Source organism: Myotis nattereri, assembly GCF_964212035.1.
Source record: "Myotis nattereri genome assembly, chromosome: 3".
NCBI classification, from domain to species: domain Eukaryota; kingdom Metazoa; phylum Chordata; class Mammalia; order Chiroptera; family Vespertilionidae; genus Myotis; species Myotis nattereri.
In genome coordinates, this window is record NC_138077.1 from 127,042,705 (window position 1) to 127,070,048 (window position 27,344).

A 27,344-nucleotide genomic window follows, 5' to 3' on the forward strand; every position below is an offset into this window, starting at 1 on the left:
GAGGAGCTGCTTCTAACAGAAAGGGCTGGGAGGCTTCCTCCCCGCCACCCTGCGGGGCGGGCAGAGGTTTGCCACCTCAAGTGCTCAGTAACTCCATGCGGACAGAGTAAGAGTCGAGATGATAACTGGTCATTCACATGATGGGGCAGCCTTTCTGACTCCAACGGGGAATAAACACGAGAAAACATACCAAGCAAGTATTTCTTGACCGGTTTTGTCTGTGTGGCCATTTATTTTACTTCTTTAGTTTTTGCTTCCCAGTTTTTCACTCTTCAGTTTAGCTATGGGATGCTGTTTTTCAGAGAGTGTGGCCGAACGCCATAGCTCTGGGAAGTACTGCCTCCCTGTTTTCTCTCACTCTGTGGAGGGCCCAACATGGCTTTCTCCCCAGACACACTTTGGAGGCCTTTGGCCCCCAGAGCAGACATTCTCAAGCTCCTGAAGGGCCCATGCAATTTGAATAATTTGCTGCATTTACTTGACAGAAAGTAAAAATATGCATTTGTTCCTATTTGAGCTGTTATGGACACTTCTCCCATCACTCCCATTCTCTTACACTGAGGAACTGTTTAGTTCCATATTTTTCACTTTCTTCAGCTCTTCTTTTTTCCTCCCTGTTTCTGATAGCACTTAATCATGCCTCGCCCTTCTCTACCCTTTCAACTGGCCATCCATCAGCATTCACATGCCATTGAGATGCTCGAAGCTCCACCTGGAACTAGTGGTCCAAGCCATTCTCCGGTGACGCTGCCCGTGGCATGGCTGGGGCATGCTGTGGGAGCCTGTCTGTCCCAGGCACGCGTGACCCCAGTGGCTCCTGCTCAGAGGCTAATGGAGGATTAGGTGGAATCCACCCAGGAGCTGGAAGCTTGCTTACAAAGTGCAGGCAGGGGCTGGGAAACGTTTTGTTGTCTCTAATTTGTGACTCCTGGTGGTATTAAGTGGAGAAATAGAGAGATGGGACCATTTTTGGTGTTGACTCCCTTATAATGTCACCTTTTCTCATTTTGTAGGTTGCTCCCACTCTGCTCCAGGGGTGGTGGCTTTGAGGTGTGACCCTGCCCACATTTGGGCCCAGCTAGCACCAGCTCCTCAGTAAGGAGGGCCAGCTTGATAAGACAAAGAAAACAGGTTGGTTAAACTTTATTGACTTTCCTTGAGTCACAGTAACTTTGAATGTTGAGTCTTCCTTTCTCTCCCTCTCGCGCCCCACGTTCCCTTGAGTTCCCTCCCCTTCTCCAGGTCCCCCAGAGGCTGTGATGCACAGCCAGGGTGAAATTGTAGCTGAATCGCTACTTCTTGACCTGTTGGACCTGAGGTGTAGGATGAGAAGTCTCCAAAAGGGTGCCTAGTGTTTGTCTCAAAAGAAAGCAGCACTTCATAAATCCCATCTCCTGTTTCTCCCTGCACACCCCCAAATCCAGACTGTGCTAAAAACGGATACCAGGCCCGTCCACCTGGCCATGTCAATGAAGATGAGGATTTTTTCATATCTGTGATTGGGAATTTCATCTGAGTTCCGAATCCTCTCTGATTCTATTTGGAGGAGATTGTATTAGAATGGGACCAATAATTTCCTATTATTATTATTATTATTTGCAGTGGTGAGGCTGCTGTACAGGATGCTGTCAGGGAATAGAAATGGGGCAAAGGAGAGAATAAAAAATTAATACTATAAATATAAATAAAGAAAAATACGCTTTGTGAATGGACCTTTAACTTTTTTTTATTATTGATTTCAGAGAGGAAGGGAGAAGGAGAGATAGTAATATCAATAATGAGAGAAGAATCATTGATCAACTGCCTCCTGCACACCCCACACTGGAGATGGAGCCCACAACCTGGGCATATGCCCTGACCAGGAATTGAACCGTGATCTTCTGGTTCATAGATTGATGCTCAACCACTGAGCCATGCTGGCCGGGCTAAACTCTTAAACTTACGTTTCATTCCCAGAGATCAAGTATCAGTAAGTTTAGGTTAGTTAGTTTGAGTTATTACTCTTATATAGTCTAGGACAGAGGTGGGCAACCTTTTTGTGAGTGCGTGCCAGAACCAGCAAAATCTCTGACTCAAAATTCTTCTGCTTGCCAACCCTAATTTTTTGAGAACATGTTACGCCTACTTGATATCTCTTAAGGTGTACATATGTGAAGAACCTTGAAGAAATAATAAAATTCATTTGAGCAACAAAAACACAGTATATGATGATGAAAAATACATTTATTTTTTAGTGTATACATGTACACTGATAGTCTGACAGAAAATTTTATGACTCCGTTTGATATTATCAGTGGGACTTTTGCTGCTGCATCACTGATGACAGAGATTTTACATCAGGTTTATATTTCGTGACCTTCAGAGATATGCACGAGCTACTACTTTCATCTGTCAGGCTACTCCTATTATGAGACTTAACAAAATTCATCACTGGGAACAAAGATTCACAAGGGTATATGGATGAAACCAAAACACTGGTCGGATCTAGGGAGGCAGGGAGAGTTAAGGCAGAGGCATAGAAATTGCTCTTCCCCTCTCTCATCAATCCATGTCTATGGTCTTTAAGATAACTTGTTATGTAAAACTAGAGGCCCGGTGCACAAAAATTTGTGCACTCGGTTGGGGGGGTAGCTTGGGGGGTCCCTCAGTCCGGCCTGTGCCCTCTAGCAGTCTGGGACCCCTCGGGAGATAACGACCCGCTGGCTTAGGCCTACTCCCGGGTGGCAGAGGGCAGGCCCAATCCCTAGGTGCAGCCCCTGGTCGGACTCAGAGCAGGGCCGATTGGGGAGTTGGGGCGCCGCCCCCTGTCATGCACAGAGCAGGGCTGATCAGGAGGTTGCGATGCCACCCTCAGTCACGCTCAGGGTAGGGCCGATTGGGGGGTTGGGTCACCGCCCCCTGTCACACTCAAGGCAGGGTTGATGGGGAGGTTGCGGCGCCACCCCCTGTCACGCACAGAGCAGGGCCAATCAGGGGGTTGTGGCTCTGCCCCCTGTCACGCACAGAGCAGGGCCCATCAGGGAGGTTGGGGCTCCATACCCTGTCACACACAGAGCAGGGCCCATCAGGGGGTTGGGGAGCTCCCCCCTGTCACGCACAGAGCAGGGCGGATCAGGGGGTTGGGACACCACCCTCTATCACCCACAGAGCAGGGCCGATCAGGGGGTTGGGGCGCCGCCACTCTCACACTCAGGGCAGGGCCGATGGGGAGGTTATGGCTCTACCTTGTCACACACAGAGCAGGGCCCATCGGGGTGGGGGGTGGGGCACCGCAGCCTGTCACACACAGAGCCGCAGGGCGATCAGGGGCTTGGGGAGCTCCCCCCTATCAGGCACAGAGCAGGGCTGATCAGGGGATTGGGGCGCCTTCCCGTGTCGCGAACGGAACAGGGCAGATAGGGAGGTTGTGGCCCCGCCCCCTGTCACACACAGCCACAGGGCAATCAGGGGGTTTGGGCGCTGCCCCCTGTCACACTGATCCTGGTGCTGGGAGGCCTCTCAGCTCCGCTGATCCCGGTGCTGGGAGGCCTCGTGGCTCCGCTGATCCTGGTGCTGGCAGGCATATTACCCTTTTACTATATAGGATAGAGGCCTGGTGCATGGGTGGGGGCTGGCTGGTTTGCCCTGAAGGGTGTCCTGGATCAGGGTGGGGGTCCCCACTGGGGTGCCTGGCCAGCCTGGGTGAGGGGAAGATGGCTGTTTGCAGCTGGTCACATACCCTTCAGGGTGGGGGTCCCCACTGGGGTGCCTGGCCAGTCTGGGTGAGGGGCTGAGGGCTGTTTTCAGGCTGGCGGGTGACTGAAGCTCCCAACTGCTCCTTTTTTTCTTTTTCTTTTTTTTTCCTGGCCAGCTTTAGCTCTGGCTCCAGCTCTGAGGCCTCTGCTGCTGAAAGCAGGTATCTGGTTTGTTTGGGTTCTATAATCGAAACACTGTATCAACTCCAGCTCTGAGATCCCAGCGGGCTGAAAGCAGGTTTCTAGGGTTTTGTTTAGCTTCTATATTTGTAACAATGTTTCAAACTGCAAGCTCAGAGGCTGGCAAAGCAGGCGGGGAACGTTGGTTTCCTCCGTCACTGAAGCAAACAAGCCTCATGTTAGCTTCAAGCTGCCTGGCTGCTGGCCGCCATCTTGGCTGGCAGTTAATTTGCATATCTCGCTGATTAGCCAATGGGAAGGGTAGCGGATGTACGCTAATTACCATGTTTCTCTTTTATTAGATAGGATTATTTATTTATCTAAGATGCACCTACACTGAATTTATCTGAAAAATAAAAAAGTCGATATTAAGAAAATAATTGTGAATGGAAGATTTTAAGACAGGGTTTCACGTGCCAGCAAAAGTTACTGGCGTGCCATGTTTGGCACACGTGCCAGGGATTGCCCACCCCTGGTCTAGGGTCAGGCTGGGGTAGGTAGAATTGACTATATTGGCCTCTGTTTAAATTAGCACAGGGGTGAGCTCATTGTTAAAGTAGATTTTCCCCATCATAGAACCAGGTTCTTTCCCTCTTTTGCACCATTGTCCCAATGGAGAGTTCAAGTATAAGAGCAAACTGGAGTGAGACCTTGTGGTACCTCCAGGGGCTCGTTTGGGTACCTCTGAAAACGAGGCTCTGAAACAGCTCTTCAGAGTGCCCTGGCTCTTCAATTGGTGTAGCTGAGAGTTTCCTTTTGTTAATTGCATCTTTAGGAAAGAGATAAGCAGTCTTTGTTTTAAAAAAAAATGCTATTTACTTACCTTTAAACCAGGAAAAGGAAGTAAATGTAGGTGATCTTGGTGTCATCAGTGGGTTACATCACACTTCATCCTAACAGAAGAAACCAATTTAGCAAGTGTCCTTGTCAGGACAAAATGGGAAACAATAAGTTTGCTTGACTTTTCTCCCTATGCTGGTTAGCTCTCTTGACTCTTGCTAGGTATTCTATATTTAAGACACTTAGGAAGTTTGCAAGAATGTGTCTTTGATGTTATAGTGACTGTGAGAAAAATTCTTACTGGCAATTTGGCTCTGCTTAGCGAATGTATTTTTGTTAATTTTATATTGAATATTTCCCTCCTCTCCACTTTCTTTCCCTACACAATGATAGAATTAAATTAAATTTTTATTTTAACCTAAAATATTATATTTAGTCCTAAAGGTGTTTACTCTAACCTATTTTCAGATTTAGTAAACTTTACCACATTTTCTTTTCTAAGTTGAGTCATAGGACAAAATCAAGATCATCTTCTAAACTCATACTATAAATTGTTAGAAAGGTTAATTTTTTTTTACTGGCATAATTATAGTAAAGAAGATTTCTAGCCAGTTATTTTATAATTTGATGTACAATAAAACTATGGGAGAAGTATATTTTTAAGATGAAGATGGCCTAGTTGGCATGGCTCAGTGGTTGAGCATCGACCTATGAACCAGGAGGTCACAATTTAATTCCCCATCAGGGCACATGCCCGGGTTGCGGGCTCGATCCCCAGTAGGGGGCATGCAGGAGACAGCCAATCAATGATTCTCTATCATCATTGATGTTTCTATCTCTCTCCCCCTCTCCCTTCCTCTCTGAAATCAATGAAAAAATATATATATTTGAAGTTGGTTTTAGCCCTTGCAGGTTTGGTTCAGTGGATAGAGCATCGGCCTGCAGACTATAGGGTCTCAAGTTCGACTCCCCCTCTCTTCCTCTCTGAAATAAATAAAAATCCATAAAAATAAACTAAGATAAAAGAATGAAGATCGTTTTGGTATTGAAGGTGTCCACTTCTTTGACTCAAACAAATAATTACATGCTGATTGATTACAGTTCTAGGGGACTGATGATGCTGTCGTTAGAAACCCATTACAAAAGAATTGAGGTGTGTGTACACTTATGGATGTACTTCCTTCACATGTCCTTTCTTAAAGAGAAATCTGCCAAATAAACTTTAAAGGCAGTTAAAAATAGGAAGTTTGAAGCACAATCTTTATTAAATTTAAATGGTTTTCTGGCATGGGGAAACTTCATGGAAAGACAACAGCTTTTTTTCCCCCTTTAATTTTGATCATTACTTTCCTCTGTGAGGAAATATGTGAGGGATGAGGCTGAATCAGTTGTCTTAAGGAGTATGTCTCTGCAGTTAGTCCTTTCACCTACCATTTGGAAAACCATTAGGTTCATATTTTCAAAAGTCTGTTAATAAGAAGGCACATTTTGTCTCTTGACAAGAAAAGGACTGCTTCCAAACTCATGGCAACATCATTTAATAAAGTTATATTCCCAGGCCTCTCCTGCTGTGGTGCTGGGCACTTGTAATTGCTCTGGGTGTTGCCACTGTCCTCTCCAATGTCCTGTCACATTGCCTAAAGTTGGAGGAGGAAACCACAGGAAGCCATGTTCTTTCTGGTGTTCTCCTTAAGCATTCACTTGGCGGTGAAATAATGAGCGTGATATTTGATGGCAGTTGAGGACTTGTGAGATTTACTGATGCACACCATGGGGGACAGGGTGTGTGGCTCACTGCAGGCTTCAGCTGAGAAATACCTTCCCAGATAAAACAAGGGAAATCATTTACCCGTAGACTTAACTTCTGGCCATACCTGTAGCCATCGACTACCAGTTGCAAGGGATGTAACTAGAAAAGGCCTGTAGAGGCAGGTTTTGATGTGGCTGTGGGTCAGTTTTCCCTTTGACTATTCTTTTCACATTACCTGGTTTCCTTTAGGTTTGACATAATACCTGCTGGACTGTGAGTCAAATTGGAGTCTGAGTGTCCCCATGCCCCTGTCTCTCTGCAGCAATGCAGCGGACCTAGGGAAGGACGCCAGGGGCAGAGTATGAAAGGGTATTTGTTACACATACACGCACACACAGGCACAGGCTTCAGAAGGTAAAATACCGCAGAATCGTTCTGTCTGTCGGGAGTGAGAATGACAGCACTATAGGGGACGTCAACCACGATATGGTTTTGGAAGAAAACGAAGACTTAGGAATTGCCTCTTATTTGTGCTCCGTGTTCTCATGAATTTCGTGGTCTGAGCTTACAGCAAATAAATGGCTTCAATCTTTCACTAAGTGAAAATATATGCACTGAGTCTTTTTGCCTTTGCTTCCCTTCCAGTGTCAACGAGTGATACCGGGAGAAGAAAAAAAACGTGAAACACAGACTCATTTCCTACTCCACGTGGATGATAGCTATAGCAAGGGAAAATCTCATAGTTTATCAGTTGGGGCAGAAATGGAGGTAATTGGCAGTGGGCTGGATTTTCTTCTGTCCATTTTCTGGGGTATCGGTATATTTCCTATTTGTATTTTTTAAGAAGCAGTGTTTTTTGTGTTGATTTGAAATTTGGTCACAATTTGATAGGGTTGGCACCTCAATTGCCTTATACAACTGGGGCCCATTGAAATCACTGGCTTGTGGCAGCAGAGTTAAGTGAAACCTGATGGTTCTCAGTTGTCAGGTCTACAACATCCCTGTAGTAATAAGTTAGTTAGGTTATTGGGAAGGTGCTGGTCAAATGGCAGCTCCCTGGGCTTCCTAATTGTTGGTCAGCCTTTGCCACTCTGCCTAATGAAAGATTAGTATCGGCAAAGAGACCTGCCTCAGGTGACTTTGGGAGTTGTGTTAGTGGCATACACTCAGAAAGGAAGTAAGGTTATTCTTTGATATGACAACACTTCATTTAGGTGAAAGCTTAAGTCGTTATGGGTGTGAGTGTCAACTTAAATTGAAGGCAGAGGGTCTTAGGTATTTTGGCCTGACCTACAGTTGTGGTAGCCATGGCCAGTACCACCTGGCTCTGACAGAAGCCTCAATTTCCCAATGATCATATCAGCAATTTCCGATTTTCAGTTTTATGGCAGAGGCTTCTTAGAAGCTTAAACCCTTGTCCCAATGACGTCAAGTTCGCCCATTGGCTTGGAAGGTTCAGACTTGTCTTCCATCAACACCATGATGTCAGCGGTAATGAGTGTAGGGAAGGTTGCCGAGAATGGCGGGAGCCCCCAGAGCATCAAGTCCCCCACGAAGCCTCCAGGACCAAACCGGATTGGCCGAAGGAACCAGGTAAGCTGCTGTGGGCGAGGTGGTGACGTCTGGTGACTTCGGTCTCTCAGACGTTGGGAGAAGGATGTTCCCTTGAGCCTCAGCTTGCTCGGATAAACCTGTGGGTGTATTGAGATGTAAGCAGACATACCCAGAGGTGGTCATCATTTTTCAAGTGCGAACTTTTCATAGCTTATTTCCATTTCCTTTCATGGAGAAAGTTTCCTATGCTGTGGTGTCAATATTGGTAAAGATGCCCTGATTCTCTGCCCTGTGATTTTATTTGATTGCCAGCTTTCTTCATTTGATGGCCAAGGTAAAGAACTTAACTTAGTTCTCTATTGTGATGTTGTTCCTTTCCTTACCCAGCTGGTTGCTAAAACCACCTCCTTGATTACTTTTTAAGTGTCTTCAGATTACGGAACAAATAAGAACGGGTTGTCCTGGGGCTACTACCCAGCTTCCCATCCTCGACAAAGCACAGAATTTGGCTCCAGAGAATTCCACATAAGAGGCAATTTAGTCCTTTTGAACTTGTAGTGGGCATTAGATCAGGAGAAGAAGGAAAGAGTAAATGAGTGGGCAGGGATACAGAGGATTAATGATGTAGTCAAAGTCCAGTCCCCTCCGTTGGGAAATGAGATGGATCTTTTAATTGACATACAAAGGGGGCACTTGCAAAGTGGTTGCTATCCTGTTAAGCAGCATGTTCAACGAAGCTCAAGGAGTGAGGTAGAGAGTACACAGTTCTCATTTCTTCTCTGAATCCATATGATATGAACAAATTCCTCCACATTTAGTTTTTGGTTTATCGGATTTAATGGGGTTATACCAAACCCTCAGGGAGCAGGCAGTCTTAAATTTGTCTAGATACCAGAAATGGAGATGAAAGTAAACTTGCTGGGATTTTTTAAATTAAATTTTTTTTTATTAACAATCCTACAGTGACTGTTATTATACAGAATTGTCTGAGTACACCTACGATGGTTTTCTATCAATTCTTAGAAGTAAAACATTAATTAAGGCTTTCTATATAATTTGCCCTCCAGAAAAAGTTGTACCAGCCTAAAATCCCTCCAGTAGCATGGGAGAGTGTCTGTTTCTCCACACCTTTCTCAAGGCTGAACGCTTGGCAGAATTAAACAGTGTTTTAGGGTTGGAGCATTGATACCTTTTTCTCTCTTTTTTTCCTTGTCTCTGCGTGCCTCTCTTCCTATGGGTCCTTGAGAAAATACTCAGCCTGCATGACTGTGGCCTGAGTCAAGAAGGAGTGCTAGCTCTGGGAAGAAAAGGTTTATTTCCACTCTCACATGACTGTCTGTCCATCCATCTGTTCGTTCGTCTCTCCATCCATTCACTCGTTTCATGGTATATGCCAGCTCCTAATTCCAGCCAGGTACTGCACCATGGTGTCAGGCATTTCGGGATGAATGAGATAGAAAGGTCATTGTCTTCCTTTGCTGTTCTACCAGGAGTAAGTGGTAGGTAGGGATCACCTCCTCTTTAAGTAGCCCGGCACTGCCCTGCTCAGGCAGAGTCGGCACAAGTGTGGGCTCCAGTCCTTTCCCAGTGGTTCAGAGACGACAAGTAGAGCCATAGGAGGGGACACACGGCTCTTCAGTCCCTGGGTGGTAACTGGGAGTGACTGTGTAAGTGTGGTGCAGAACATGGGACAGGTGTGTGCCTCGGCTATTTGTCATCTACCCCCTGTGCCTCCAGGGTTCCTTGGGTTCTTTGGGGCACTGGCTCAGTTTTTGAAGGGGATGTCTGGGACAGAGGTAAAAAGGGAAAGACAGTGCACAGGAGAAAAAACAAACAGAATGCAGTGGGGAGAGAGCGCTTCATCCTCACCTGGGAGTGAGTGGGGAAGGCTGCCACGGAGCCCTGGGAGGAGTCCCACGAACGATAGCACCAAGTTCTAGGGCAGATTAGCCCCAGCCAGACACCGGCATGGGTGCCAGAGCATTTCGCTATGGAACGGTTAGTTATCACATTAGCTGCTAATTTTATCTGTCAGCTCAGGAAGTGCGCTCTTTCCACTACGGTGGCCCCAATAACTGGGTTCAGAATTCTCCAGTAGGGCTTCTCCCAGCATCATGATGCTGCCTTTTATACTGAAAACTAAATCCGCGTTCACAGCCTTCCTTCCCCCAGAGCACCGTGGATTTTGTGGGCTGGAGTCACAGGCTGCGGCATGCCACTGCCAGGCTCAGAGCACGTTTGGGCCCGAGTTCATGATAAGCCCCAGAAGCAGTGCCAGGTAGCCCCATGAGCTGCTCTGTCTGCTTCTCCCTCAAGGTGAATGAAAGGTGATTTCTTTTTTTTATTTATTTGCCTCCTCAAGGAGCTGGTCTCTTGGAGACTTGACTTTTTAACATGTATTTATATCCTACTGATGAATCTTTCGCTTAAAAAATTTTAATATATTGTATTGCTAATCTAATAATTCATCAAAAAGACCCAAGACTGAATTTTGGCCTGCTGTGAGGCATTTTTCATTATGATTGTGAGTGCTCGTATTTTGTCATTGCTACTTTTGTTTTTTGTTTTTCCGTTTGGTGGTTCTTGGCCAGCTCCATTCTAAGTGTAGTAGCCCTGGGCTGAGAACGTAGGACACCCCAGACACACATTATACCCCTGTGAGGAGTGCAAGTCGCTGGACTCAGTGACACTTGCAGGCTTTTTACTATCTCTGGGTTAATCAACTTCCTTAGAATTGATAGCTGTAACTTTTTTTTTTAAATTTGAGAGTGAAAGATGTATATGACATACCTAGGTCTCAGACCCAGTGCCACAGACTAGAAAAAGGTGACTTACCCACAGGGGCTGCTTTCCAAGATGCCCAGTGGATGCCTGAAACTGTAGATGGTACCAAACCCCATATCTACTATGACTTTCCCCATACATACAAGCCTTTTCACGTAAGGAAGCATCTTTTGGCTTCTCTTTGGCACATTCGATTGCCAGCATCACCACTCTTGCACCGTGGGGCCATCACTAAGTAAAATAAGGGCGACTTGAACACAAGCACTGAAATACCTCAACAGTCAATCGAATACCCAAGATAGCCACTGAGTGACAGTGTATGCAGCCTGGGATGCTGGACACAGGAATGATTCACGTCCCAGCAGAGGGCAGGATGGCATGAGAGTTCATCATACTACTCAGAACGGCAGGAAATTTAAACATATGGATAGTTTATTTTAGAAATTTTACGTTTAATATTTTTGGACCGTAGTTGACCCATGGGTACCTAAAACCATGAAATATGAAACTGCAGATAAGGGGGGACTACTGTGCTTAAAACGAGGCTTGCTAGTCTTTGAAGAGAGAGAGACAGAGAACCACTATAGGCAGCTATTCAGTAGACATCATGCATGCACTTCACCTCGTTTGGCTTATGGTGCATTTGTTTTTATAGTCTTCAGGGTGACTTGTATTTTCACCATCTCTCATAAGCCAGCCTCAATGGCGTTTCTTTTCTGTGCCTTGGAGCTCATCTTTTTTTTTTTTTTTTTTTTTTTTGTCAGCCTTCTATAACAGTGGTTTAGGGCATGGGCTGTTGAGCAGCTGGCCTGAGTTTTAATTCTGGATCTATGTAATAGTTCCCTGATTTGGGGCAGGTTACTTGCCTCTCTGTATCCCAGTTTCCTCATCCAGAAAATGGGGTCCATTATAGTGGCTATTTTTTTTAGTGGTTGTAAAAAAAATTGATATTTTTATATGTACAGAGTTTAGCACATAGTAAGTGTTCAATAATTGGTGTTATTTGCGAGGAACAGAAACTCATTCAAATGAGCACAAGGAAAAAGAGGTCTGTTGAAAATGCCCGCAGGTCCAGCCCTCCCCTCTTTCACAGGCTGCTTGGTCTCCCACTCCATTAGCACATCCAGCTGCACGTTGTGGCTGGGGCCCGCCGTGCTGCTGGGTCTGGCCCCAACCCTACATGCACTGTAATTCAAGTGCTGCTGATCACCTAACTTAGTAACCTAGTCAACCCCATACCTGGGCACATACCAACGTCTCCCGGGAGCCTGTGAAACAAATTCCTGGGACTCGGCTCCCCTCACCCCAGTGATTCTGACTCAGTCTGTTGTGAGTCTGATCTAGAAATCTCAGGAAGCTCCCAGGCGATTCTGCTGATCTTCGGAAACCCATGGATCTTAGTCTCTAAGCATCTCAATTCCACATTCCTGAGAGTGGCATCCAGGCCTTGATCCCGTTAGTTTTGGGGATGAGGACAGACCTGAGGTGCTCAGGGATTGTGTGTTGAGAAGGTTGTGACAGGCATGTCCATGACAAAGCTCCAGGAATTATTTTGAAAGGAGTTGTGTAGGTAGTAAAGGAGCTTGTCATTTTCCTTAAAAAGGTAAAATATATTGCTTCAAGGAAGCTTGTCCTGTCCTGTGTGTTTTGAGAGAACATAAAATGGGCCACTTCCCCAAGCAGTAAGCTTGTTCTTTTGTCGCCTCTGTGGGAGTCTTCATTTTGGGTTTTTAGTCGCTATCACAGCATTCTTATTCTTATTTACTATTTATGAGCGGTGTCAAGCAGGGAGTAAAAGGGCCAACTTGGTGCCTGTTAGGCACACATCTGGGCCGGGAGGCCTTCCCCATTAGGAGGTGTCATGGGAGCTTCATTACCTCTCCTGTGTCCTTGGGAGGCCCGAGGACAGGTTGAAAAGAGTAGCTGGAGCCTGGGTCGGATTTGGGGAGAAATACATTCCTTTCCTAGCTCTGCCTTGACTTAATGCTTAATTTTTCGCCATTACTGATGATTAAAGGGTATATGTCTAATAAGAATACTAATATTTATTGAGCACTTACCCTGTGCCAGGCACTAGTCCAGTACTTTATGTGTGTCAGCTGAATTAATCCTCATCACAATGTGATGTGGTAGATGCTGTTACTTTCCCATTTTACAAATGAGGAAACTGAGGGCCAACAGGATGGTGACTTGACCAAGCGCATACCAGACAGGCTCCAGAGCCCATCCTCTTAGCCGTCTCATTGCTACGGCCCATGAGTCACAGGTGCTCATGGCAGACAGAAGAGGCACCAGGTGCAACTGATTCTCCCTTTTATTATGTCTTTTCAGGAAATGAAAGAAGAGAAGTCTTCCTACAACTGCCCCCTGTGTGAAAAGATTTGCACTACACAGCACCAGTTAACTATGCACATTCGTCAGGTTTGCTACTGCTTTTATATTTTTGTTTTAAATCATTCTTCATTAAGAGAGGACCAAGTGATTTGGTATCAGTATATGAATTGTGGCTGTGTTTAATTTCAGTTTAATATTTCAATTATTTTGCGAGGTAGTTATGAAATAATTTTTGTGTGCGTGATTGTGTCAAAGTCCCAGATCAACACAGAATTCCTTTTCAAAATTTAGCAAATACCGAGTTCACTGACCCCATGTAGCAGAAGACTGTATGGTATGTGACTCGTCAGTATGAACCAAACTCCTTACAGAACAGGAAATTGTAGGTGTACACCCTGCTCTTTATGTTGTTCCAGCCTCATGTCGTGCAGCCGGGCATTAACTTGATTTGGGATCTCATTTGGTTTTTCCTCTTTATTATGAGAATTTTCCTTCTCCCTCACCTCTTATAACTGATTCATGACAAAGTACTGATGACTCTAGTGCCATTATTCAAGTTAGAGCGTGGTGCTAAAAAATAACATCATTTACTAAGTTGGGTTTGGATGGAAATGTTCCTTCTTAACATGTTTCAGAGGCCAGACCTCTCTCAACTGTGCAGATTTCAGTTCTTCCCTGGCAGCAAGACTGAGTCATCACACTTGAAGAATGGACTGACAATGTGAGGACCACAGTTCACCTGTTCGCTGTAGAGCTGACAGTCTTCCCGTTCGTGTTAATAGAGTGGTCAGTTCATCCATATGTGTCTCCAAGAAAGACCTTCAAAGATTCCAACTCTGAGTCTTGCAGAAGTATTTTTCAAAACCGAAACATGGAAGTAGAAGAAGATCATACAGAATCTTTATTTGCCTGTGTTGCTGATCAGTCTTGACATTCAGGAAGATATTTAAAATGAAACAGAAAAAAAAAAAAGCTGAGAAGCTTTACTGGTTTTATTATAAAGCTTTGAATTTGTGTTACTGAGTCTTGGCTCATCTTAAGTGACCACTGTGGTGATTGCTTTCTGCAGCACAACACGGACACCGGAGGGGCAGACCATTCATGCAGCATCTGCGGGAAGTCTCTGAGCTCGGCCAGCTCCCTGGACCGCCACATGCTGGTGCACTCTGGCGAGAGGCCTTACAAGTGCACTGTTTGTGGCCAGTCTTTTACCACCAATGGGAACATGCACAGGTGGGTGAGGGCCGCTGTGGCCTGGTGGCCTCTCAGCCATGATCAGAGAGAGGACTTGCCTGGAAACATTAAGAGTTCTGAATCCTGTTCACTGTCTGGAAAAGCCAGAGATGGTTTTTGCGTGTGCATACTATCTCCGGAGCATTGAAGGTGTCTCATCGTGGGAAACAGAAGTACCTGGGCTAGCTCTTTGGCCCTTTGGGGATTAGGGTGAAACACCAAGTCCTTGCCAGTTGCTATTTCTTTGTTCAGGTGCCAGAGGTGGGCAGCTTATCAGATACAGAGGAACCCTCAAGGAATAGCACAGTAACCTTTGCCTTTTAAAAACTAGTTGCATATGCATCCTAGGTTCCCTGCGGGTGTTTTTTTTACGAAAAATCTCTGGGACCTTTGAATAAATAGTTAAGTTGCCTGGTCCTGGAGCTTTAGGGTAAGAGAGGATAGAAGAAATAGACAATCTAATAAATGTCAGGAATTTGCTTCTGACGGGGAGAGAGGCTCACTCAGAAGTGGGAGGGAACTCAGTGGTGGGCATATTAAAATTCTGTGGTATGAGTCCATGGGAAGTATACTTTATAGAATGATTACATATGTTTTGAGGGGTTAGAATAGACTTTTTGTTGTTGTTAATCCTCACCCAAGGTTATGTTTTCCATTGAGTTTTACAGAGTGAAAGAGAGGGGAGAGAGAGAGAAAGAGAGAGAGAGAGAGAGAGAAACATTGATGTAAGAGAGTCATATGATGGGTTGCCTCCTGAAAGCACCCAGACTGGGGCCAGAGAGATTGAACCTGGGGCACATGGGCCAATGCTCTAACCATTGAGCAGCACCAGCTAGAGCAGAAAAGACTTTTTAAATATTTTTGTTTTAGCACAAACATTTTAGGAACATTAGAATTCTAGGAAGATTTTTTAAAGGGACTCAAAATTTTACCTTCTCAGAAAATCAGGATATTTTTATTTTTCTGTATTCTCTTCTAGGCTTTCTTTTTGGGGGGTGGGGTGGGGGTTAAGCCTCACCTGAGGATATTTTTTCCATTGATTTTTAGAGAGTGGAGGGAGAGGGGTAAAGAGAAACATCATCGATGTGAGAGAGACACATCGATTGGTTGCCTCCCACATGTGCCCCAACCAGGACCACAGATGGAGCCTGCAGCTGAGGTACGTGCCCTTCACTGGAATCGAACTCTGGACCCTTCAGCCTGATGGTCGACCCTCTATACATTGAGCCAAACCGGCCAGGGCATACTGCTTTCTTTTTAAAAGTTGACCAGCATCTTGTTTTTCATATTTATTTCAAAAGAAATATGTTGTAAAATTGATGTTTTATTACATGTAAATACTAATATGATATGGTCCATGTATTCCACCTAAAATCATTTCATGAGCTACTGATGGTATACTTGGAACATACAAACATAATGGTAAATTTCTGGATTCTGAAATTAGGCTCCTGGTTTCAAATTTCAGCTCTGCCACGTGTAAATTTCCCATTCTTGAACAAGTTACTTAACCTATGTACCTCAGTTACCTCCTCTTTAACACAAGATTTTTAGTATCATCCATGTAATTGTACTAAGATGAGGATTAGGAAATAAGGAGTTCAGCACATGTCTATTACTTACATTTCTAAGTAAAACTGCAATAATTTAAAGCCTAGGAATTTCTCAGTCTGCACTAGAAGTTAGAATATAGTATGACTCTTTGAAAGGTATCAATATTTTAAAGAATATTTACAAAGTGCTTTACTTTTTTTCCCCCCATAAAAAGTTCAGTTTTCTCTCTTTGCTCCTCCTCTTCTCGAGTTTTGGGTATAAAGAAGGAAGTGAATACTGTTGCTATTTTAAAATACATATTACCTTTTAGCTTTTAGCTTTTTTGTCACCATATCAGCCTGTTGATGACTTTGCCTTCTCTTTGCCATTTTATTTTGTTTTTCCTGCAGTTCCTGTCTACCTCATACCTCCCAAAAAGGACTCCCTCATACATTCGCCATCTTAAAATCTGGGCTTAGAGTGTTGTTGCCTGTTGCTTTCTGGGGCAGTTCCCCTGCTTTGTCCTACTGAATCTCCTGCTCAGGGGGACTCCCCAGCTCTTATTTGGCAGTGGGCAATGGGGTGCATTCCCTCCTCCTGGCTGCTTTAGCCCTAACTATTTACTGCTTATGATACTCCATGAGCCATCTCTGGTCTTAGGCCCAATCACACCTGATTTTAAAAATTTCTAATTATAACTAAAGTTACAGTGCACTATGCATCTGGCACTGGACTAAATTTCTATTTATTTGTTTACATCTTTATGATATATAATTTATATACTATTCATTACATTTTACCCACCTAAAGTATGCAATTCAATGGGTTTAGTATATTCACAGAATTAATGCAGCCATCACTCTAATCAATTTTATATTTTCATCACCCCCAAAAGAAACCCATACCTATAAGCAATCATTTCTCATTACTTCCCACCCTCCACCCTGGGAAAACACTAATCTGCTTTCTGTCTTTGGATTTTCATATTCTGGACAGTTCATATAAATGGAATTATATAATGATGGTCTTCTGTGACTGGCTGCTTTCACTTAGCATAATGTTTTCAAGTTTGCTGTATGTTGTATGTAGCATGTGTCAGTACTTCATTCTTTTTTGTTGTCAGATGGTAGGCCATTGTGTGGGTACCACATTTTACTTATCTCTTCAGTTGGTGGGCATTTGAGTCATTTCCACTTTTTGGCTATTATGAATAATGCTGCTATGAACATTGAACAGTTTTTCGTGTGGAAGCATGTGTTTATTTCTCCTGGGTAGCTACTTAGGAGTGGGATTACTGAGACATGTGGTAACTCCATGTTTAACATTTTGAGGAACTATCCCACTGTTTCCTAAAGCAGCTATACCATCATTTTATATTCCCACCAGCAGTGGATGAGGGTTCCAATTTTTCCGTGTCTTTGTTAACAGTTGTTACTATTTGTCTCTGTCTTTTTCATTATAGCTATTCTAATAGGTGTGAAATGGAATAGGTGTGAGTTATATAATTTTAATTCTTACGCTTACATCTATGATCTATTTGGGGTTAATATTTGCATAGTGTGTAAGGAAGGGGTCCAAGTTCAGTCTTTTGCACTATTTGTTAGAAAGACTTTTCTTTCCCCGTTGAATTGTCTCGTTGACCATAAATACAAGGATTTAGATCTGTACTCGCAGTTCTGTTCCCTTGATCTCTATGTCTTCCCTGAGGCTAACATGATAATAATTACTGTTGCTTTTTGGTAAGTTTTGAAATCTAGTGGTATGGATCCTCTAACTTAGATCTTTTTCAAGATTGTTTTGGCTATTCTGAGTTGCTTGCATTTCTATATGAATTTTAGGATTAGCTTGTCAGGTGTTCGTTTTTGTTTGTTTTTTCCAAAAAAAGGCAACTGAAATAATTGCAGGGATTGCAAAATGTGTGGATCAATTTGGGGGCATTGCCATCATAATATTAAATTTTTAATCATGGAATATTTTCCATTTACGTAGATATTACTGGATTTCTTTCAACTAGAGAGAGAGGAAGGGAAAGGGATAGAGAGATAGAAACATCGATGCGAGAGAAACATCAATTGGCTGCTTCCTGCTTGCACCCACTGGGGATTGAGCAACTCCAGGCCTGTGCCCTGACTGGAAATTGAACCGGTGACCTCTTGGTTCATGGGTTGACGGTCAACCACTGAGCCCCACTAGCTGGGCTAATTTCATTGTTTGATTGTGCGTTGCTAGTGTATAAAAGTACCGTTCAGACTTTATATTGATCTCATTTCCTACAATTTTGCTGATTCATTCTAATAGTTACTTAGTGAATTCCTTAGGCTTTTCTATATACAAGATCATGTCATCTGGAAATAGAGATAGTTGTACTTCTTCCTTTGAAACTAACCTGGTTGCCTTTTCATTTATTTTTCTTGCCTGCTAGCCGTCATTAGATCCTCCAGCACAATGTTAAATATAGGTGGAGAGAATGGACATCATTGTCTTATTTCTGATCTTAGGAAGAAAGTATTCAATCTTTTCCCATTAAATATGATGGTAGTTGTGGGTTTTTCATAAATGCCCTTTAATCAGTTTGAGGTTCCTTTCTTTTCATGGTTTGCAGAATATTTTTATCATGAAAGGTTGTTGGATTTTGTCAAATGCTTTTTCTGCATTTTACTGAGATAGTCAAGTTTTGGATGTTGAACTAACTTTATTCCTGGGATAAATCCCACTTGGTCACAATGTATAATTATTTTCATAAATTGATGGATTTGATTTGCCAGTATTTTTTTGCCAGTATTCATGAGAGAGATTGGTCTGTAGTGTTCTTTTCTTATGATACCCTTATCTGGTTTTTGTATCAGGGTAATTAATACAAGCTTCATAGAGTGAGTCAGGATATAGTTCCTCCTTTTTTTTTAAAAAGACTTTGTGAAGAGTTGTATTAAGTCTTGAAATAGTTGGTGGAATTCGCCAGTGAAGTCACGTGGGCTTTTCTTTCTGAGAAGTTTTTAAATTACTAATTCAGTGTCTTGTGATAGGTATGTTCACATTTCTATTTTTTCTTCAGTCAGTTTTAGTAGTTTATGTGTTTTCTATAAGTTGTCTAATTGGTTGGCATACAGTTGTTCATAGTATCCCCCCCATAATGCTTTTTATTCTGTGAAGTGAGTGGTGTTGTATCTTCTTTCATTTATGATTTTAACTAGAGACCCAGTACACAAATTCGTGCATGGATGGGGCCCCTCTGGGTGGCCTGCAGGGATCAGGCCAAAACCCGCAGTACAACACCACCTGCAGCTTCTACCTGCTGCTCCCGCTCATCCCGGCCCCACTGTGCCTGCTGTGGGCTCACGCCCAATCAGCCCCAATCAGGAGAGGTGCCCTGAGTCTGGCACCCTCCCGAAGGGAGTGGCCTGCAGGATCAGGCCGAAACCGGCTCTCAGACATCCCCTAATGGGTCCCAGAGTGCGAGAGGGCCCAGGCCAGGCCGAGGGACCCCACCAGTGCATGATTAGACCACTGAGGGACTACAGGAGGACTCCAGAGCGTGTCTGACCCCATCCTGCCCAGTCCTGATCGGACCGGCCAGGGAGGGATGTGGGAGGGCTCCAGGGCATGTCCGGCCCATCTCGCTCAGTCCCAATCAGCTGGACCCCAGCAGCAAGCTAACCTACCAGTCAGAGCATCTGCCCCCCGGTGGTCAGTGCACATCATAGCAACTGGTCAACTCTCTGCCCCCTGGTGGTCAGTGCTCGTAATAGCAACTGGTCAACCAGTCGACTGTCTTCCCCCTGGTGGTCAGTGCACATCATAGTGAGTGGTTGAGCGGCCTTAGCGTATCATTAGCATATTACGCTTTGGTTGGTTGAACAGTCGACCAGTCACCAGACAACCAGACACTTAGCATATTGGGCTTTTATTATATAGGATAATTTGAGTCTTTTCTATTTTTTTTCCTTAGTCTAGCTAAACACTTGTCAACATTATTGGTCTTTTCAAAGAAATAACTTGGTTTCGTTGATTTTCCTCTTACTTTTCTGTGTTCTATTTTATTAATTTTTTGCTATAAACATTATTTCCCTCACTCTGCTTGTTTTAGGCTTACTTTGTTCTTTTCCCAGTGCTTTAAGGTAGAGAAGATAAGGTTTTTTATTTGAGAACTTTCTTTAACATAGGCATTTACAGCTATAAGTTTCCCTTTAAACATTGCTTTCGTTGCATCCCATAAGTTTTTGTGTGCTGTGTTGTTTGGCTATACATGGATAGACTTAAAAATGATTTTGAATGTTTTATAGCACAGCCCTTGATATTATCTTAATATACATCTCTCATTTATGAACAGCATATATTGGAGTTGTTGGTAAATTACTGTTTATAAATATTTTTTTAAAGAAGGCCCTAGGGATGTTTGTTTGTGTAATTTGGGGTTTTGTGCTGATTTTACTTACTGTGCATCATCTTGGTTTGGAGGAGAGGACTAATTGTTGGGGACCAAGTGCTAGTCCTAATTCTGCAGAACTTTGTAGCAGTTGCTTAATTTTTCCATACTTTAACAAAATGCCATAGTAAAACCTCATTTAGAACTTGTGCTAAAAAATGTTGTAATGTTTGTGAAAGCATTCTGAAGGCCTACAGTATACTATGGAAATGTCTCTGCTGGGGCGGGGGGTGTTTCTGAGTTTGTATTGTTAGCTTGCAAGGCTCCCTTGTGATAATCTGTGGGCGGTGTGCCACCCTTAGCCGTGTGACCCTGGACAAGTTATTGGACCCTCTCTGTGTCTCAGTTAACTTCATTTGTAGAAGGCAGTGGTATCTGTCCTCACCTGGGGACATTGTGGGGATTCATGAACTAATCCATGCAGAGCACTTAAGACGGGGTGGGCAAACTTTTTGACTCGAGGGCCACAATGAGTTCTTAAACTGGACCGGAGGGCCGGAACAAAAGCATGGATGGAGTGTTTGTGTGAACTAATATAAATTCAAAGTAAACATCATTACATAAAAGGGTACGGTCTTTTCTTTTTTTAGTTTTATTCATTTCAAACGGCCGGATCCGGCCCGTGGGCCGTAGTTTGCCCACGGCTGACTTAGGATAACGTTTGTTAAATAATACTTATAAATAAATGGCCGCTGATGTTGTTTGTGCCACTGAGGGAAAATACACCAAGTAAGCATTCATGGAATGCCAGAGAATAAACAGAGGTGGTTTTGTCTTTGTTTTACTTCTTGCTATATGAAATCTGTAATTTCAAAAACAACACTTATTTAGCATATTTGAGTTTATCACATGACATTTATGTTCTCTGCAGAAAATTGCAAATAATGGGTTAAAAGAATATTTGGTTTTTGGTAATCAGTCATAATCATTACCATCTTCATTTGTTGGTGAAACTGTACTTTTGGAAAAAAATTATGAAAATGTGAAAACAGTTACAAAAATGTGCCACAGAGAGTAGAGTTAGATTTATTTGTCCCGGTGGATCTGTTCCAGAATCCGAAACTTGAATGGTGAGCTGAGATCCCTCCTAAGCACATACCTGTGTTACATTAATCAGGGGCCAGAGCTGTCCCGGGACGTGTGTGCAGGAATGAAACAGAGTCATGAAAACCCAAACTGATTAGCCTGCATCCTGGCTTGATTTTGAAAGCCTGGAAGGAAGTCAGTGGACTATGAGTTTTGTGCTGAAGACCAGAGTTCTTGTTCTCATTTTCCTTCTGTTGCTTCTGCTGCCCGAGGTCTGAGGACCAGCAGGACTGAGTAAAGCCAGAGCGGCCTGTGGGGCGCCGGAGCCCATGCTGGGCTGCGGGGCTAGGGACCCTCCAGCTGCGCTTCCCTTGCTCTGAGTGCCGAGGATTGTGCAGGGCCCCTGCTTTGACAGGATTCCCTGTGTGTGGATTTGAAGATGCATTTCTCTGAGGCTTAGTTCCATAAGGCTGGTTTAGGAGCACGTAGTTCACCTGCCCCGGCCTCCTGCTCACCCCTCCCCCGTTCTGAAGGTCATCTGCACATGCACATGTGACACGTATCTCCGCGTGCGCACATTCCTCCAGGTCGGCCTTGCCTGCTGGTGTTTACTGTGAGCAGCTGCTGTGGGAGACGGGTCCGGGCTCCACCCAGACCTGTGTTGCTGCAACACTCAGGAAGCTCGCTCTGCATCTTACAGCATGTACAATGTGGACCCCAAGACCTCCATCCTTTTCAGTTTCGGGTGATTTTTAACTGATATTTATGTACTTGTAATCACCCCCTTGATAGAACAACTCACTTTATTTCCTTTAAGCACTAGTCATGAGGATATGTTAGTTATCTTTATTTATACGGTGAGTCTTTTTTTTTTCTTAAATTGATTGATTTTAGAGATGAAGGAAGGGAGAAAAGAGGGAGGGACGGAGGGAGGGAAGGAAGAGACAGAGAGAGAGAGAGAGAGAGAGAGAGAGAGAGAGAGAGAGAGAGAGAGAGGAAAGAAAAGGAAAGAAAGAAAGAGAAAGAAAGAAACATTGATTAGTTGTTCCACTTATTTATGCATTCATTGGTTGATTCTTGTATGAGAGAGAGAGAGAGAGAGAGAGAGAGAGAGAGAGAGAGAGAGAGAGGAAAGAAAAGGAAAGAAAGAAAGAGAAAGAAAGAAACATTGATTAGTTGTTCCACTTATTTATGCATTCATTGGTTGATTCTTGTATGTGCCCTGACTGGGCATCAAAACCACAACCTTGGCATATCAGGATGGTGCTCTGACTAAACTACCCGGCCTGGGCACGAGTCAGTCTTTTTGTAGAGTTTTCTTTATCTTAGTTTTATGAGAGGACCATCAGCACATAATCATCCCAACAGAATTGTTAGTAAAAGGAAATAAACTTCATAGAATCAGGTAGCATACTAAGTTATGTTAATCATGTTGACAGTTGCATTGTAAGCTCTGATAAAGCCCATAACTTATAATTTAATTCTAGTAAATAAATTTAAATGACATTTTAAAAGTAAACGTATATTTAGTAACTAGGGAGACTAGAGTTGATGCAAATTCGAGCTCATTTTGAAAAAGGTTGGCGAAGAGACCATCTCAATTTATTAGCATATCTGGTATAGTATTTCAAGTTGCCACTTCCCTGTCTGCGGATTTTTGTGTTTTTGAGGTTTGAAAATTCTTTATCCCAAACCTTTCTAACCACAGCTTAGTTCCTGGTCAGAATAACAGGTTGCCATCAAGTACAAAATATGTATCACGGAAATATCACCGCAGCTCCAGCTTTTAACTTCCCAGAACGCTTTATCAGTTGCTCCCACGTTGAAAATTTGGATTGAGTGGTGCTTGTCTTCCAAAACAAACTTGGGAAACTGAGCCAGGACCCGCCCTTGGGAGAGCTGGATGTAGGAAAAAGGGCATGGAGCTTTATGCTTTGCAAAAGATTCCAGAAAGTGCTGGGCTGCAGAGCTTTGAAGAAGTAATGATACTTGAAAAGAGAGAATTGAAACAGCCCTCATTCAAAAGAAATCCTATCTCTGAAATGGGTGTTTTTTTATTTTATTTTTTTCAAATTGTGATTGCCTTGGGAAAATAGGAAATTAACTTCCACTTTGCTCCTTGTTTTACAAACTGTAGACCTAAGCTATGGAGTGTATGTGATGGTAAGAACACGCTGAAGTCCCTGGCAGGAGCAAACTTTCCTAACTCCTCCATTTATTCTCTGAAGAGCAGGGATGTGTTCTCATTTCTGCTGTGGCACTACGAGGGTGAGGTTGAGGGAGGGAAATCGCTGGAACTTGCTCTAGTTGTTTGCCACAGGCTCTCCTCTGCAGTGGCCGTGGCTTTCTGTGTTGCTGAGTGCAGGAGACAGACCCGAGGATGCCGTTGGGTAGACAGTCTTCAGGAGCAGAGGCTTATGTATCCCAGTTGTGCTGGAAGAAAACATTCGCTGCACAGAAACGCGACCTGCTCGTGACAAATGAGACCACGAAGGCTCTGGATTTAGCACCACTCTCCAATGCATGGGCAGAGCCAGCCTTGGCACACACAGCCCAACTTGGGTATTTGAACAGGTGGCCAGCATTAAAGGACAGAGGAGCAGAGGCAGGACAGTGTCTTGGAAGGGGATAGTCGCTTTCTTACCCTCAGAGCCCAGCAGGAGGAAGGCCCCGTGAACTTGTGTCGTGGTAATATCGAATTTCTAAAGGCACGCTGTAGCTAGCTTTAGTGCCTGCCTCCTGCTCGGGAGTGGAGGTTACCACTCAGAGTCAGCTAGTCCATCTTGAAACAGGTCTTAGTCACCAGGTGCCTGCTCCCCTGACAAACTCCTGTGAGGGAAGGAAGGTGTCGTGCTAGTTCACATGGGAAGAAATTATTTTTAGGATAAAAATCTGTGTGTCACCAACCCAGGACAATATGAACATTTGCTTCCTTTGAAATACCTGTTTAAAAAGGGAAGATGATTATATAATAACATTTCAGTTACCTACAACACTGGAAGAAAATATCTCTTCAGACTGCTCAGAGGCCTTGGCACATTCCGTCCACTGACGGTGACCAGTGCTCTGTGACCACACATGCAGCTCTCTGTGAAGATGGTTGAGGGCTGTGCACATGAGGTGTTAATGCTATAGACACAGCCCAACCCTGTGAACTGGCCTCAACATACGACCCTCACATGGTGGGTGCTCAATGAGTACTTGGTAGTGTGCTGGGCATCCAGGCAGTTTCTGTACATTTAGTACTCTGTGTACTGAAATAGACACAATTTGGGTATAGTTTAAAAAACATTTCTTTAATAAGCATTAAAACTGTTTTTAACTATAAAAAATAATTCTAGGCTGTTGTTTGATTAGTTTTAAATGTTGTTAGCCTTTCTTTACATCTCATTGACTGGAATTGAAACCTGTTTGCTCTGATTTTAAGTTCAGTAGTGGTTTAAAGGTGGCCTCTCTGTGTGTCCTCAGAGCACTTCCTTCCTCTCGGGGGAGGGCCTAGAACGATGCTCCACGGATGGCGAAGGGAGCCTCCCTTTCTTCATCTTTAGCAGGGTAACATTTTGCTCACAGAGTTTGTTGTTGTGAGAATTAAATGCTATGATATACACCCAAGCCTCTGGTTCACATAAGATGTTCAACAAATTATAGTTTCCTTCCTTTCCTGTCTCCCTAGGAAAACTTACCCCATCAGTGCCTTCCACATGCTGGTAGCCAGTGTACTTACAAAACCCAGGAAGTAGACTCTGTGGTAGTACCCTTCAACCTGGAGGGTCCAGAGGCTGTGTTCTAAGAACCCAACAGTCTGAGACTGTTTGGGGAAGTAGTGTGTGCCTTATGCCTAAATTTCTTTTACCAAAGTGTGCAAATCTGTACTATTCGAATGCCTTTCGGAGGGATTTCTTGTTCTGAGGTGTTTTTACATTTCTCATGTGAATTAGCATGTATACCAACAGATGAGCATTTGTGGTCCCTTTCAGAATTCTTTACATCTTAGAAATGTTCACAGCGTGGGAAGCTATCATTATTCCCTGAGAAAAAGAACAGGTTGGTAGAAATAGGGAATTGTGACCTTGCACACCTGAAACTAGTATAATGTATGTCCCTTATACCGCAACTTAAAAATAAGGACCGGTCAGAGAGATCTGCCACAGAATTGTATTACTCAAGTAAGATAAAAAGCATAAGAAAATAGCAAAGCTGACAGTTGATGCATTTCAGTTGACAGTCTCTTGTGCAGAGCAGACTCTTACCGTATTTGCTGACATTCTCTAAAACATTTCCCTTCTACTTTGTATTTTTTTCTCTTTCAGTATTCCTTAACAGTCAAAATAATTGGGGTATTTTTTAAAAAGGATATTTCAAAAATGTGCTCACTTTTGTTCTGCATTTTTTCTGGAGGACAGTTATGCCAAAGAGCTCTCTCATAAAACTTCCCAAGCTCGGGACACCGGGGAAGCCTTTTTCATACTGACACTGATTCTCGAATTTACGATCTGCTTCATAATTAAATAGTTGACTATCACTTGGCTGGATGGATGCTGATATTTATAACAGGTTCTCTTCTGTTTGGTAGAGGCGGTGATGGTCTATTCATTTGTTTTGGAGATTAAGCAGACGCAGAAAAAAATGTTCTCTTGCATGCAGGCAGTATGGTGGTTTTGACATATCTTGTTGAAATATTTCAAAAGTTCAGTTGCACCAAGTAAGACTGATGAATGGCTTCGCAGTCTGGAGCACCTTTGCTTGCCCACACTTGAACAGCCTGGCATTTGTGAGAGCTAGAAATTAGGTCACAGAAGGGAAGGTATGTGTTTGCTGGGGTAGGAGGAGGAGTGGAGAGCTGGCCGCTGCTCTGGAGTGCCCTGTTCTCCTCTCCCACCATGCCCTCTCTGCTGTCCTGACAACTCTGAGCAGATCCCGAGTGTGTCCAGTCTAGTGTTATAATACCATAGTATTAAAGCGAAGAGGAGGAGGAGGAGGAGGGCGAGCCTGGTCACCTGCGTCAGATCACAGACTTAAACCTGCAGGTGCTGGCCGCAGTCCCACCACAGCACGTCCTGCTTTATGCCTCGCATTTTTCCGCCTTTGTTTAAATATTCAACCTGTCCAACCTGTTTGGGCTGAACAAGCTGGTGCTAGCAAACATCTAAACGTGCCCACTCACTGTCAACGTTTTTCTGATTTGTTAAGGAAGGTGATTAGCAACAAAATGTGCCCCCACCCTCTACTAAAAAGTAAACCAGCAGCACAGAAATGTTAGGATACACGCGTAGCACATTGAGTCCTACTCAACCTCCTCTTGGGCGTGTGCACTGTACCCGTGGGTCGGTCTCCTTTGGCATCCTCTAAGACACTGGGCTGATGGAGAGCTTATTGGCTGTCAGTGTAGAGAGATTTTGTACCTCCTAAATGGGGTTCATTGGTGTGTGACATCAGCACTTAATTCTCCAAAGGGATTGTTCTAGTCCCACGGGCGGGAACAGTGAGGTCTGCAATGATACGGGGTTCAGCTAAGATCGGAGGCAAGCCTTGGCCCCTTCCTTCTGGCTCCTCCTCTCCCTGGCTCCCAGTGCTGGGACAGCGTGCTCCTCTCCCTGCAGCGCATCACCTGGCGATGCGTCGCCTGTGGCCAACAGAGACCAGTGTGTGCCTCCTTAATCCCGTGTTAGAGAAAAGGTGACCGCACTGCTACCGTCACTCGGGCTCTGCCGCTGGTTGGTGCTCACAGGTGACATTTCTCTTTGGATTCATTTCTGTGATTTCTCTCTCAGAGATGAATTGATGGTGGTACCCCGTTCCTTCTCTGCTCTTTCTCTCGGCCCCTAATAATATGACATGGTGTCCCCGTAGTGGTGGGTGACTCCTTTCCCCACACTCCTCCCTGCTCCCAGCGCCCACCCTCCATTCCCCGGTGGCGGTGGCGGCAGGCCATCAGGGAGGGCCATCCTAAGCACTACTTGTTCCTCTTCTGGAAGCAGCCGAGCAGCAGCAAACAGTGACTTGGCACCACCTT

At 44.0% G+C, this 27,344-nt stretch overlaps 1 protein-coding gene across 1 annotated transcript in view; it reads left to right on the top strand.

Annotated features, from left to right (window-relative positions):
• The first annotated feature begins 1,029 nt into the window (after window positions 1-1,029).
• The window catches only part of RREB1 (ras responsive element binding protein 1), an 80,858-nt gene continuing 54,543 nt past the window's right edge, over window positions 1,030-27,344 (top strand). The window contains exons 1-5 of the mRNA XM_081087340.1: window positions 1,030-1,131; window positions 7,090-7,212; window positions 7,825-8,037; window positions 13,114-13,203; window positions 14,186-14,349. Of these exons, the coding sequence (XP_080943466.1) occupies window positions 7,867-8,037; window positions 13,114-13,203; window positions 14,186-14,349 (425 nt within the window). The 5' untranslated portion in view covers window positions 1,030-1,131; window positions 7,090-7,212; window positions 7,825-7,866. The remainder of the gene's footprint in view (window positions 1,132-7,089; window positions 7,213-7,824; window positions 8,038-13,113; window positions 13,204-14,185; window positions 14,350-27,344) is intronic.